Source organism: Brachionichthys hirsutus, chromosome 12, assembly GCF_040956055.1.
Source record: "Brachionichthys hirsutus isolate HB-005 chromosome 12, CSIRO-AGI_Bhir_v1, whole genome shotgun sequence".
Classification (NCBI taxonomy): Eukaryota; Metazoa; Chordata; class Actinopteri; order Lophiiformes; family Brachionichthyidae; genus Brachionichthys; species Brachionichthys hirsutus.
Window position 1 is genome coordinate 9,722,614 of NC_090908.1, and position 15,690 is coordinate 9,738,303.

The 15,690-nt window shown below is 43.3% G+C and overlaps 1 protein-coding gene across 1 annotated transcript; it reads right to left on the reverse strand.

The window, feature by feature from the left end:
* Positions 1-13,297: 13,297 nt before the first annotated feature.
* On the reverse strand, positions 13,298-14,496 carry tmem177 (transmembrane protein 177). The gene is made up of 2 exons (XM_068746553.1): positions 14,296-14,496; positions 13,298-14,050 (listed from the first exon to the last, which is right to left on the reverse strand). The coding sequence occupies exons 1-2, from the start codon at positions 14,494-14,496 to the stop codon at positions 13,298-13,300; spliced, it is 954 nt and encodes a 317-aa protein (XP_068602654.1).
* Positions 14,497-15,690: the final 1,194 nt, after the last annotated feature.

Sequence of the window (15,690 nt, forward strand, 5' to 3'; positions counted from 1 at the left end):
CACAACTTTAACAATGAAAACTGCAAAACGGCATCAAGAGAATCTGAACATTATCAAGAGGTATTCATCGTGCCACCCTTCTGTTTGTACTGCACGTGTAGATACAATGCAGTGTTACTGTGACTGCGATAAATCTTTCTCAGTCTCCGGCAAGTGTGTGTGTGTGTGTGTGTGTGTGTGTCAGTGTATGGGATCAATATGATGCAAGCTAATCGGCCACTTTTAATTAGAGCGCGAAAGGCACCCGACACGCACCAAACAGACAAAACGATGCACATCTGCAGGCGAGCAAGCTGAGCTGATCTTGAGTGGTTTGCATCAAAACTGTTGAAGATTATGCGAGTGTGTGTTTACTTGTGGCATACCTTGCAGGTCAAGTGGTGGCCTGTGGGCCAAAACCGCACTGCGAGAGGCTTCCCTCCAGACCGCAAAGCCTCTTAAACGTAACGCAGGGAAACAATAGGCCTGTTATTACGGTTAGTATTAACTCAAAGAGATCGATGAGACTGGGCTTAACCGAGCGCAGGGTCCGAAAGAAACTATTAGTTCAGTCAGGGAAACGGCACAGTGATTTAAGTAGAGGCCGTCGGTCGACTATCACCCGGGCAATCCAGCTTTAAATCTTGAGTTGTCCATTAGACAAACAGTAATCAACTACATGATTTGAAAAGTCGAAACATTAACGTGGGGATTTTGTTAAGCAGGTTTTGTGCCGGACCGGCAATGCTCCGAACCATAACACCAGATTTACACGTAGTTAAGTACTTTGATACGGATCATTCAGGTTTACAGTGAAATAATCTGACTGCCATTAAAATAACAAGCTGGCCTGACTGGTAATCCAGTGGTGTGGGGTTCAAGGTACAGTCAGGCAGACAGATCGACAAGATTTACCCAAGAAAAATGCAAATAACTCCTGGTACAATAAACACAGAGTAGATTAATTTAGGATTATGTGAATACCAGGAAATTCGTCCAAATTAATCCAGTTTGTTTTTTTATGATTATTCAGAACACGGTAGAAACTTAAATCCTTGTTTTCTCTAGTACGCTGTGACAAATCAGACACGGTTAATAGAAAAAAAAAGACCAACAGCATGTGAGAGGTTTCATGATCCCTGCGTGATTTACCCAATCCCAGATAATGCCCACATTTTACTGTAGACCATGACACGTGAACGCTAAACCAATCAGAAGTCATCAAATTTCAACCAATCTCATTAGCTACCCCGAGTCCACTCTCACTGCTTAAGGTGTTTTTCTTAGTAAAGAGCAAGAATAGAAGCCTGCTGAGAAATGGAATTAGACCAGGGTTGACATTTAAAATGACGGACCGGAACCAGGAGAAAGAGTGCTGAGAAAAAGCTGCATATCCTCGCTCTAATCCTCCAGAGGCGATGCAATGAAACTGCACATCCTTCTGCCTACCGAGTTTAGAACAAAATGTGTCCCTCCGAGGGTCACAAGAGAGCTCAGGATTTATTTTTCAAAACAAACAGTAAGTTGGTTAGTTTTGGAAATATTACATCACAATACAATTACCGTAATAGCCTAATCTCTGGTCCATTTAGTATACAGTGGAACCTCGGTTCTCGAACAAACACACAAAATAGAATTTAAATGCCCCGGAAGTCGAATTGATTTCCGGAATTCAAACTCACTCACGAGCTGAGGCTTTTATGTGTTATCTGATGTTTAGATGCACGTAGGTACATATTAATGTAACTGTAGGCCTGCCAACGGGCATGTATCTTGTGCGTAGGATCGGATTAATGCAGTATCTATTTCTCATGGGAAATATAGTTTCGTTTTTTTGCAGAACAAATTACGTTTGAGAACTGAGGTTCCACTGTATTAGACATTAAAGTCAATTTCAAGTCAGTTTTATTTATATAGGACAACACAATTCATCTAAGCACTTTCCAGGTCTAAACAGAGACTACACCCCCCCCCCCCCCCCCCCCCCCTAGTGATGTCTGACAGTGGTGGGGAAAACAGCCATTTCAAAATGCAGAAACCTGCAGGCAATTCAAGACTAGGTGTGGAGCCCACACAGTGATCTATTACGCCATTACTATAATAATGGATTACTCCAGCCCCAGCACCTTCGGCACAGACGTTCATCATGTCTTTACAGAGTTGTACCTGGTATGGCCATTTTGTGTGTGCGTTTGCCCTGCGTGTCCATGGATGAAACACGTGCGCTTGGAGAGTCTGCTCTAGATTGCTGATGAAAGAGATTCTGCTTCATGCATTATTTAGCAGGCTCTGAATAAGTTTAACTCTGCCACATCTCTACCTTCAAGCTATTTTGTGACCACCACCATTTTTTTTTTGAGTCTGAATGACTTCAACATTGTTGTCTCTGAAATAAATGACGGTCCCCTTGTGACTTCTTTCAGAAAACCTACGGCTTCGTCGTGTGAGGTAGCAGTTGTTCTGTTTTTATTCAACATGTTGCTTCCAATCAGGTGCTATTTTGGCATCACGCAGGGGATGTGGCCCAGTCGTGCTGGATAACGCTCAAGACACAAGACCTGCAAAATAGCCAAATACGAAATCAATATATTTAATATCCTTAAGTGGACTAGCTGCAAACCTCATTCCAACAACGTTCAATAGCCGCAGGCCCGGTTGCACGACAAGCAGTGCCAAGTAGCAGAGGTGATTGGAGTTGATGATTAAACAGCTTGTTTGAATGTGCTATATAGCTCACATAACAAGAAGCATGTGTGTGGGAGAGGTGTTAGGGAATGTCTCCGTACCACTTCTTGTATGAAAGCGTTCAGATGAAGAGATGGAGGTGGGCGTAACACACTGCGGTCGGTAAACAGAGCCGAAGCACAAAAGCGTGGTCCCACCTGACAACCGCCTCACAGCCTGCACGACGCGTCCCACATAAAAAAAATAAGGTTTTCTGCAGGTGAGAAATATTCAGACAGCAGCTGGTTGCTTTTCTGCATGTCCGGAGGTTAACAACACAAATTTGTGTCTGGATTAATTTCCTTTCAGGACCACAAATACATCCTTCAATGAGTCAAGGAGCTTCAGCAGCTGGTACAAATCTACCGGCAAAGGGTGCTTTACGGAACTTCTATTACCCGCACTCCACAGTGCGGAGTCAAAGCCCTGACAATATGGCCGCCTTTTCTCATAAAAACCGTGCAACGTCGATACAGACTGCCGCACGACAATAAAAGGCTACATCTTACCAAAGTGTAAAACTTGCCTGCCAGAACATTGTGCTGCTTTTTTTTTGTCTGTGTGTGCGTGTGTTAATGAGGACCGATATTGCTAATAGAACAAAAGATAACTCTCTCCATTCTATGTGGGAGATTAGGTTTTTTTTGGGGGGGGGAAGCTGAACATTGTGTAATTTATAGGCCAGAAACCCTCAAATGGGATAAATCTCTCTTCAAAAGAACCATAATCAAGAACCATCAGGAACAAGAACCACAAATCTAAATTTTTCAAATCTGAACTGGCGTCCAACTCCAGATACAAGAAGCAGAAAAAGATGAAAGTGAACAGTCAAAGAAAAAAGATCAGATTCAAGAAAAATCAGAATTGGGTCACTTCCAACTGCAGTGTGAACACGAGTCTCTGATCTCCTGCAAAATTATAGCAGCTCGTGACCATGAAATGTGCTTACGCCTTGACTAAAGTTACACATTTCTATGAGTTTCAGCTGCGTTTGAAGTCTTTGGCATTAAATTAAATCGAACTAACACAAAGGTCAGAAACCATAAAGTAATATTTTTGCTTCTGCGCATAGCGGCAGCGTTAGCTTAGTCTTAAACGGCAGCCAGGTTAACATCTCAGCTCGGCTCACGGTGATGTGAACAATATGCCTTCGATAACGGTGTCCAAGGCATGTCATGTATCGTGTTCTTACTGGTAGCTTCCACGCTGGCGGCCATGAGTCAGCCAGAGCCAGCCCCCTGCCTCATGCTGAAATCAGAGAAACCACAAGAATGTAACAGCTTCTGTTATTATCCCTCCCCGCTGCCTGGCCTAGGAAAAGAGCAGCAAGGCTGCTTCTTCCTCACACACAACGCACAATCCTGTCCTCATGTTCTCTCCGTCCTCTCATTCTCATCTACGAGGCAAACACACACACACAGATTCTCTCGGCGTGTGTGGATATCCGTTGCACACAACTGTCTGCACACGTGGATCCCGTATATAAGCTCATGCGCACTTACACACACAGAAATACACAGGACCTGACAGTGCAAAAATCACATGGACTGCAATTTGTTTTTCCTACGGCGTATTGGTGTAGAGACCCAGGGCTGAGAGACACGCGGAAACATCTAGAGCACAAATGCCCACCGAAAAGCCCAGCAGCTACAGTTTGTAACCAGCCAGCAGAAACGGTGAAATAGAATAATAGACTGAAACGATGACAAATAGGCCAACTGTCCACGAGACTGTTTCTACAACTCTTTCAACATGAACGCTGGTTTCTGGGGCTCAAAATAGAACACTTAAATAAAACATCCTGACTGGATGCACCAAAAAATACACAAACTATTAAGGGAAGCAGTCAGCGCTGCACCATTAGAAACCTCTAGATGTATGATCAATCAATACTTTGACAGACAGCTACTACATACTGAACAAGGTCTCAGAAAGTTACAAGAATAAAACACTCAAAGAATCAAGCGACTCTTTAATAATAAAATTGAGGAAAATGAAATTCCGTTCAAACATACTGGAAATGAACAGAAATAAACCCGAGTTTAAAAGAACTAAACTTTTATTCATGCCATATCAGTCCGAAATAGCTCACAAAAAAAATTGCAACAAATTTTTAACTGCAACAAATCCTTGTTGTACTCGCTGGATAAACTCAAGACCTCTGTGCACTTCATGAATTGATTTCACCAGGATGTTATAAATTCTAGCAGTGCTGTCTTGCCGTGACTAAAAAGAGACCTAAATTATGGGTAAAATATTCGGCTGGAGGAGAGGATTGTTCCTATCCTCAGGCTGTGAGTTAGAGTTGAGAGATGTCAACGAAAGAAAACACACACACACACACACACACACAGAGTGGATCAAAGCTCACGTGGGTGGACACACCCTCTGAAAAAAGCATGCCCATCAGCCTTTGTAACCGGATATATTTATGCGTGTTGCTCCTTCACTGAATCATCTCACATGGACGCTGACGTTTTCACATCCTTTTTCTACATTTGCCAGATGGCTGCTAATTATGCAGAGGAAATTATGGACCGACAGAAATAAAATAAAAAAAAAACAAAGACAAAATCAATAAAACGATTGTGCAGAATAGGATTGAAGTCAGGGAAGGATAAAAGGAATTAGAGCAAAAGGGATAGAGAAATAAAAGCAGCGGGACTAATGTCCTGTTTTTAGGCTGCTGGTTATGTGCTTGTTTGAGTTGGATATGGAATCCGATTGCACATCCGCCACTTTTCTCCAAGTAAAACAAGCAACGGATAAAATGTAGGCTGAACGTTTGTGTTGCATAAAAAAAGCCCGTGGGTCTGAAAAAGGGGACAGGAAATTCAGTGTTAACCAAAGTAAAGGTATCTGGTCCTCAATAACAATAATTCACAGAATGCCACTGTTTTGTCAAGGAGATTGGTTTTAAACCCTCCAATTTTGGCGTGAAATTACAAACTGTCTTTTTAGACCCCCCCCGAAGTATTCAGACTCTTTAAGCAGCTGTTTCAGTGGCAAACCCGAGGCTCTGACACTGCTGATAAGACTATAATTAAAATATCAGCCTTCAGATGTGTTAGCGTTAGCGTTGGTGTGCGTTTACGCATTTTTGGGGAATAATGGGAAGGAAGCTAGTAAAGGAGAGGACAAGTTAAAACATGCGCTGGAGAATAAACTCTTGGGCAAAGAGTCCTCACATACCTGAGGAGAATGGAGATCGAGGCGGGGCTTGCTGGAGGAGTCCCCTCTTCAGGTATGTTTTTATCATCCAGAGATTATTACTATAACAACATGCTGTGGTCTGATCTTCAATGACAGTTTCATTTCAGATAGATTAGCTGAACCAATCTCCGACACTCATGCGTTGCCTCCGCCATCGTGCAGAGTTCTAACATCTCTAGTTTGCACTGAAATTCAAATAAACCATAAATCCTGTGCCCAAACTGAACAAACAGCCTCTCTGTAAAGTCAAACATGATCATATCCACTCTCTGACCTGCTTGCCAACTTACTCAAGCCACAGGGAGTGGTAAAGTACCGCTGACAGATGCACAGCTGCCACTAATATCTAAAGCAGCAAAAATGTATGTCATACAATCAGGGCTGAAATATAAAAAATACATCATGACTAACAACTACTGCTTGTGATTGTCTCAACAGCAAGGTGTAGGGTTAGAAAGAGGAATTGGGAATGGGCCTAAATCAATCAAATATTGCACACTGGTTTCAGTGTTATCCTCATTAACATTAGCAGATAGCTGCTATGAGAAAATCACAGCAAACTGAGTGTTTGAATGAAAGAATGCTGCTCAAGGACAGATGGTGACCCAAACTGCCCAGGAGCTGATGAGTATTTTTGGGTTAAACTGAGCCTCACCAAGCAAAAACATAGCCACGGAATTCAGCAACTAATCTGAAGCAGGTTTCAAACAAGCTGATAACATTTGGAAAGACAAGCGGAAAAAACACGTATTTCTTCATAATAATGAAGTGCAAACACTAATTTAACAATATAATTATGTTTTTATTTAAATTGTCCCTAATAGTGCTTTTGGAACGAAGCACATTAACTTGCCATAAAAATATGAACACATTAATATTTGGATTTACTATGCATGACTATTTTTTTTTTTTTTAAGAGTAAAAATATCCTTTTGTTCCACTTATTCCAACCATTCATTGATGCCAGTCAGTCACCTTTCACCCCTCTATCTTTGCACACCTGTCCCACCACCCTGTTCCTCTCTTCCTCCATTAATGGAACAGCCACTTCTGCTGCTATCCATCCAATATCCAGCGCTTCTCAACGATCATGTTAATACTGTGATGCCTTCATGCTGCACTGGCTTAATCCCACCCTGCAAAAACAGACAAGTCTGTCCGGCAGCCTGTAAACTCTAATCTGCCGGTATAATCCAGCCATGCATTTTACTGAACCTGGGTTAGAGCAAATAGGTGACTCATAACAGGGCTGGTAGCAATGATACATATGAGCCTGAAGATGTCAGAGAAAGATCTACCACACATGGTGTGTGTAGCGCCTCGCTCCGGATGGATAATATGACGATTCAGCTAATTAATCCATTACAACTTCCTACTAAGAGAAAACGATTAGCATAATGTGCAGCTTCATCTGATTAGTTGTGCATGATCCAGATATGCTAATGCTGGAAAAAGAGTTGATGACAAGCAGGGGATGGATGGACGCATGAGGTGTTCTTGCTCTAATCTGAGATGAACTGGAACAAGCAAAACTAAGTCAAATCCGAGCTCCTTAATTTTTTTTACTCAGTCATTTATCGCGTTATTGCAAGAAGGTCACATGACTCCAATCGATGGTCTGTTGAAAGAAGTGCCCTGAATAAAATGGGTGAACATGCTGACTCCCCCTCAGGTGAAGTTCTGTTTAACATCTAGTAATGGTCATTGGGTGTTTCGATATTCCACCAACCTTTCAATATTGCTCAACTCAATTGTTTAAAAAGGTACGGCAATTTGCCTCACATTTCAGAATCATCAGAAGTACAGCAAGCTGCACAAAGAACTGATGTGAAATCAGAGATTATTTAGCAACAGTTGGGGTCAGTGTACGGCAAACTGTCTTTAGCGTCCTGCTTACTGCGTTTCTCAACTGCAATTGTGTTATTATAGAATGGCCAGGCAGCTGGTCCTCTTGGTTAAACACGAACTGGCTGTTCTATGAAAGGGCGGTCACCAACAGTCAGCACAGGTCAGAGAACTGGGTCTCGTTTAAAATAAGAACAGGGTCCGGTAAAAAGTCTGGAACATGCACAAGTGGGTTTCTTTTGGTACGAGTTTCTGTATCTGGAAAATAGAACTATAATTTTAATAAAAAAAACATTTCACAACTATTTTGGCAGCGACAACGGCCAAATTAAGATACGTAAATGGCAGCGTCTTTGAAGCCTGATAATGTATCTCGCCTGCTGCAGCCAGCCGGCCGTCTTCTTACGAACACCGTCAGTTAACACCGATGCTTAGCCGTCAGCGCCACGGAGCCCCGTGCTGAGGGTGTGCCTCTCCGACGTCAACACCAAACACACATAAAAGGTGTCGGGCAAAGATAGAGCGAGGAAAAAGAAGAGCTGATGACTCGAAGTCAAGAGGTGAGAATCGAGAAGGGAAGGAGCCTCATCTCAGGGTGCGTGACCACGACATGCCGCGAAGTCTCCAAGAAAAAAAAGGAAATGGAACTCTGTACAATGGACTCATACATTCAGTGTGCACAATCCCCGATAAACAGTGGCGTCTTACACAACATATATAATGTGCTGTGGTCCTTGCCTACCCTAGACTGTATACACATCATCCTTTCAAGCCGGCAGGAACAATGGTCGACCTTTGACTTCTTTGACACGTGGGTTGGCTAATAATGTTTAACTCTGAAGCTGTCATCATTTACAGCTTCTGGTGTAAACGCACCAGCCAATCCCTCTGGGGAACTGCTGTAAAGGCGGAATGATTTTTAAATGGTGGTGAGGGGTACAGATGTTCAAATAGAGAATGAACTTGCTGGTCCTCCAAGCATTCATGAATAAAGCTTACTCCCTTTGAAAACATCATTAGAGACGTAGCGCTAGCAGTAGAAGAGAATTATTCAATGTGGTTCCTCAGTAGCTTAATAACCTCTTATCAAAACAATAGAATTGTGCAATAAATATAAAAGTCTGATATTTGTCTTTGACATCAACCGACGCTAAACAAGTTCCCCAAACTGTAATGTAGTATATACCACAGATAAATGCATTAGAACATCCAAGACTGATTCATTTGAAATAGCAGAGACAATTGGCAGAAAAGAATGTTCATCCTGATTGTTGTCGACAGATTCAATCATATGTTGAGACCATGAGCGGTATAAAAACAGTAACGGTAAAGTACACATTTATTCCGCAGCATTTCTACAATTACATCTGAGGAATTCGGATCTGATTATTCCATAAAGTCCCAACCTGCTCTCATTAAATCTCCTTTGCCCTTGTCGTCAGGGGCAGGTAAACCCCATTACCCCTGCCACACCTGTGGCCCCCCATCCAAAAGCATATTCCCTGCATTCTGTGCCTTCAACCTCTGTGCACCGTGGGAATGACAGGTTCAGGTGTACTGCTCCAGTAAACTAGAATGATTGCCACAGGCAAGTTAATCTTCCCCAGCTGGACTCATCCCTTCTTAAAAATCAAGACTTCATGTTGGGGCAGAGCAAAAATAAATACATGTAGAGTTCACTTCCGGATTCTACTCAGGGCACCACTGGTGAATTTACAGTGCGTGTCAGGCTGCGTGTCAAAATGTCCGAAAACAAACTCAGCTTGGCCCAAGTACGCAAGAACCGTGCCCTGAGAGAAACGTGAATGACCGAGCGTCTTTACTCAAAATAAACTGGAAATGAATCCTCACGGTCACCGTTTTAATATATTATATAGTGGAAATGAACATCCAAAAATGTCGATCAAAGCTAAAATGTGCAAAATGGCAGAGTCTATTCCCTCAATATACACTTCAGCAACCATCAACCTCAGATTGCAATACTCAGATGTATTTAATCAAGAACAGCAGCAAGCATGAGGTGACAAACAGATATTTATTAGCCCCCCCATATGCCAAACTTTCATCCATATGGATTCCTTCATAAAATTGTTCTAAGAAATTCGTAAGTGACCCGGGGTGGTGGTGGTGGTGGCGGGGGGGGGGGGGGGGGGGGTCCACCCAGAACTCGAAGGATTTATACATCTCGTCTGGACTGGGAACACCTTGGGCTCCCCAAGGATGAGCAGGAAAATGTTGCTGGTGTGAAGGACGCTCATCCGGAATAGCCCGCTACCGCCGTGAGCCGAATGCAGGTCGGACAAAGAAAATGAATATATGGATCAACAGGATGCGTTCTGTCAGAACTATTCCTATTGAAATAATAACACGGGGGTTTTGGAGGGGGTGCTTCTGGGTAATTCCCCTTAACGGATATCTGGGCGCACACAACCATACTATTGAAACATCTGATCTGGACATCCCTCAGAAGACCTAACCAGGCATTGGATTTCATTCACAAGTTCATCCCCCATTCAGAACCAACCATTCTACGATTCATAAACAAGACCGGGCCGAGGAGGGACCACGGAGGCGAGACAAACCGGACGGAGCAGCGGCCATACGAGCTCGGCATCGGCAGCAGACCGGCGAGCAGCAGGCAGCGCGGGACCCAAAAAGATGTGGCACGGACGGCGGAGGATTACGTCATCGAAAAGGGAAAAGGAGGACGCCGCTTCACGGCAAACCATCACATCTGTCAACGCCACACAGATCAGCCACTTCCTGTCGTTTAACTCACAAATGAAAGGTGGATCGCTGCACGGGACCATTGGGAGAGCTCCTCTATAAAGGGGACCTCTGGCGTGACATATTTAGGATGTGACATGAACATTAGTGCATTGTGTAAAAAAATAAATAAAAAAATAAAAAAGGTGGGGGGGGGGGGGGTTGAAGGTTTACATATTATTAAAGAAAGAAAGGCACATCGATCGGGTGTAAAGGTTTCCAGCTCTATAATCGTTATGTTTATTTTACGTTGTTGTTACTCCGTAATTTAAAAATTAAATAAAAAGAAGCTGTCACACAAAAAATTACATCGAAACAGGATAAATAATTGAACAATAACCAATTAAAGCCAATTAGTTATGACAAAGGTTACGTCCTCTTCATCCGGAACAGAAGTCAAGCGACGCTGCTCCGGTTCCACTTTACGTCACCCGGACTATGTCATTAAGGGCTCGCTGCATAATGAATTAGCTATTAAAGACCCATTAAAACTAAATTATTAACGTCGACTCGAGGAAGGTTAACCAAAGTAGCAGCCGTTCAATAAACCTCTGCACGCAAACCAACGGCTCAGCTGCCATTTCACAGCTGTGGGATATTGAATTGATTGAGAAAATGCTAGCTAGCAAGCGAGCTACACAACCAATGGAGGAATAAATGCATTTATATGCACAACATGCTTTTCTTCCTTTTAACCACAATAAACGGAGATAAAAAATATATATATATATATTTATCATTTGGGCGACTGTTGTATTCATGTCAGTCGGCAACATTAGCCCTTTTAGCTGTGGAGCAACTTGGATAAAAGTGACAGCGCTAAGCTAAGCTAGCCAGCTAACGTCAGCTGGCTCGTGAACGAGTGTCTTTCTTACCGTCATAAACCGCTCCAGGGGCGTCCAGGTTTTAGGGAATATATGTTTTCTGTCAGAGGAAATGGTTTGCGTGGAGGGGGGGTGCGGGGGGAGGGGGGCAATATAGCCCGAACATCCAAGATCAAATCACCCTCTGCCGATGAAACCAAAACATCACCATCATCATCATCATCATCATCATCAACACCGTCTTCATCAGTACTCGGAGCCCGGCGTTGCTTCACACACATCCATCCGGCAGAGCGGGGCCTCCTCCGGGCTCGACCGTGTAACTCGCTCGGCGACGACGGATAATCCACAAGACGGGAGCCCTCACGGTAACCATTGGCTAGACACGGCGACGAGCAGGCATTTCGGGACGCGAGATGAAGGATATATTCCCGCGGAGGCGCAAAGATAAAGAAGTGCGACCAAAGAAAATATTAAAAACGAAAACACTCGGACTTCCAGTCATACAATAGGCAAACAGCGCGTCTTCGACTCTGCCCGCATGAAGTCGCCGCTGCTGCCGTCCGCTCTCTGCATCTGCTTTGACTGTCTGCCTTGCAGCACAGCGGCGATCAGCATAGTGACGTAATGGCGCAAACCGGGCGCGCATGGGCGGGGCCACGCGGTGGGAGGAGCGAGGGGGCGTGGTCACGCGGCGGGAGGCGCGTCGCTTATTGTCGAGCGAGGAAAAATACGATAAAATGAGGAGGATAATTCAAACGTTCCCAAATTAAGTTTAATTAAATGCTGCTGCAAAAACAGATTCATGTTTCTAAATATGGCATTGAATATCTAACATTACTACACATAACATTTTCCTCATATTCTGCAAAATGTGACTTCATAAATTAATCCACACCTGAAATATGTGCCATATACATTTTAACTAATAATATATATTGGGAAGAAAAGTTCATGCACGCATCTATATACTATATCAAGTTGTGTAGTGACATTTGCAAGATAATTTTGCATCTGTACATTAAATGGATAGAAATGTATTATTTTTTGCTTATTATTTCAAAGAATATGCACTGATGGAAACAGCAATAACAGAGAATTCATACTGTATGGCGTCCGATACTGGAACACAAACACATACAAACAAGGATTTTCTTTATTCGAATGAATTGATAAACTTACAATATACTACAATATAAATGCCAGAAAGATATAAATATACATTTTCTTTGTTTCTCTTTTGTTGCAAGCACAAGTCTGGTCATTCAGAGCTGTGTGTGGCCCTGTCATTCACAGATACTATCAAACCAAGCAACCAGTTGTGAGGTTGGTAATGTGGGCTGCACTGACCCCTAGTGGCTCAGAATGAAACCGCCTGTATTCAAACAACAACGGAACATTGTGCAGTAAGACTGTCTGGTATATAATGAAGTAAGCAGATGAAGCCGGGCGGTGAGAACAAGACAATAAGCCCAGTGTTGTCGATATTTATACCCAAAAAGCCTCTTTGTAGTTGGAAAATGATGGTGTAGACCTAAAAATGCAGAGAAGGCTTTTTCACTGAATCTATTTTTCCCACAAACACATTTGAAATAATTAACTTAATTTTCAATACAGTATATAATACAGCAAATACATTTAGTTAACGAAAGCAATGTTGCGTCTTTCACAGGGATACATACCTTTGATTTCCAGATTTTGGTGCAACGTGCTTTTTTTATTTTGCTTCTACTCACCCATAAGAGAAAAGAAGGATTATAGATTCTGAATTCCACTTGGCACCTCTGACACTGTACTCTACTTTGGGAGAATTATGATAAATGCCAGAGCAGGTCTATCAATTACTTGCGTCTATATTAAATTCAGTCCACGTGGTGGACAAGATTGATAATGTAATTAAAACAAGAAGAATAAAAATATGCTGCAGGGGCACAAAATTCGGAGGTTTATTTGGAGGTGCTGACATTTTTCAAACTCTGTTTTCCCAGCAGAGTGAGGATTTCTTCCCGCCTGGATGTGTATGGCGCGTGCTTCTTCTGAATGAGGTTTGCAGGAAACAAATTCCCACTGGGAGTAAAAACATCCGCTCCCTTCCGCCCCATCAGCGATCGCAGTGTCTTGTTTCTGGCCAGAATCTTATCGTAAAATTCTACACCTCCTTTGGCATAATCCAGAGATAATCCTGCCGCCCGCATGTCTGAGCTGAGGTCGACCCACTGGCCGACGGCGTCCGAGGCGACGAGGTAAGACACGGCGCCGAGCCCCAGCGCCGCAACGTTTGCCATCCCCCGAAACAGCGCGGGCCCGGCGCGGCGCAGAAACACCCGCCTCAGCGCCGCGCCGTACGCCCAAGTCCCGGCGAGACAGAACGGGCCGACGGCAGCGGTCAGAACCGGCCCGCCGGACTGCACGCGGGCCACTTCTCGAGCGATGGCGAACCTCTGCGCATCGTGGGAGAACACCAGCGACTCCTTCAGAGCGGAGCCGGAATCGCTGCTCCAGTCCACCGCTTTGCCGTCGATGAGGACTTGGCGTTTGATGATGGCGCTTTTGTTGTCGGCCGTGCTGTTGAAGTTCATCGGGATACCGATTTGAGCCCCCGCAGGAAGCCGGGGGACGCCGGCGGCGACCGGGCAGAAGCCGTACGAGGCGAAGGCCGTGAAATTCTTAGATGAGCCGATGCCGTATTCTTTCATCACCTAGAAATGACAAGAATTGAACAAACATTGAAATTAGATATTTTTTCCTTCTCTCTGATCATTGTGTAAAAAGTCTGTTATATTTCTCTTTGCTATTTTTCTTAATTAAACCGCCGTATGAAGCGTTTTGATGCAAATGGTGCCACGATTGCTCAAATATAATGCTGATCGGTACTTCAGTGCAATACTTGGCTATCAAATGTACTTAAGGAGAACAGTATGTGTGCGTTTGTTACTCGTACTACCTGCAGGAAAACCTCGTCCAGCTCCTTAGGCAGCTTGGCCGGTTCTCCTCGGTACCAGGCCTGATGGACCGGACGGAATATCGCGCCGGGGAAAGCATCGTAGAGCAAGTTGGCAGCAAAGAATCCACCACAGCTTGCAATTAGCAGGGGAGTTCGATACTTCCGAAGAAGCACGGATAATTTGAGGAAGCGGGAGGCCATCGAGTGCTGCAGATTTCAGGAAGTGACATCTGGAAAGGAGGAGAACAGAACGCCGATGGTTTAATGACAGACCTAAAGGTCACGTTAGGAGTAGCTTCATCTGGGAGGAAGGAAGGCTAACACTAACTTTTCCTATTGAAATAATAATTAAAACGAAAGCACGTTATTTCAGTGGGAGCCTCACGAGACGACAGGTAAAGTTCAGTCCTTGCATAAAACCGAATGAGGACGGAGTTTTCCGATTCCGGTACCTTCGGCGTTTCACGACAGCAATATGCACCAACAGCGCATTTAAGCGCTGCACCGGCAGTGTGGTGCTACACATTAGCTAACTGGCTAAACTAGTAAAGGCTAACTAAAACATTAGCTTTAGTTTCACGAATGCGAACACAAAATGCACTAAAAAAAGAGAGGAAACATCTTTGTCTCACATGTTTAACAAGGACAACTCCAGCGGACGTAAAGCAGTCTACAATTTTACGACAGTCCTTTGTAACTTCTTGTTTTACGGCAGTTTACGTCATTTAGGCTGAGGGGCATATTTAGATATTTTGGCGTTCGTCTTGTAGATTTTATTCATTCCAGACCGTCGAGGTTTATCGGCGTTTAAATTAATATTACTATTATGAGCAACATGAAATAATGTGAGGGTTGTTTTCAACCTTGTCCCTTGTGCGCAGAGCTTTCACCAGATTCTCTCGTCTCGATCTTTTAGTCAAATTTAGTGTTTTTATGACTGTAAAATCATGGGGGGGAATTATTACTAATTTAATATAATATAATTAGCGATTTTGCATGGAGAAACAGAGCACACACAAAAAATGTGTATTGTATTTTTGTTGTAACTTTTTTTTATTACTGTATATAAAGTAAGCTCTCAAAGGATTTTAAAATAAAATAAAACATAAAGCACACCAACATCATGTTGTAATAGAAATTACACTTTATCAACCAATACTGCATGTTCACTGATTTTATTAATGCTACAATGTATGGCCACAAAGACTACTGCCCTTATAGAACCTCAGACTAACATGGAGCAAGGCTTTGTTTTCTGAGTGTCACACATGTATGTGGTCTTTTCCCTTTCTTTAGCGCTCTGGACAAAAGCAGAGGAAGCTGCTAAAATCTGAAATTTAAGTGTATTTAAGAGCGAAGGGTGGATAGTGCTTTCTTCATAGAGTATGCACTGTG

Bases quoted from the DNA above. Each gene is read 5' to 3' on its own strand.
- tmem177 (XM_068746553.1), bottom strand. From the start codon at position 14,496: ATGGCCTCCCGCTTCCTCAAATTATCCGTGCTTCTTCGGAAGTATCGA. The intron at 14,051-14,295 runs GTAGTACGAGTA...TGTCATTTCTAG, and splicing joins TGGACGAGGTTTTCCTGCAG to GTGATGAAAGAATACGGCAT.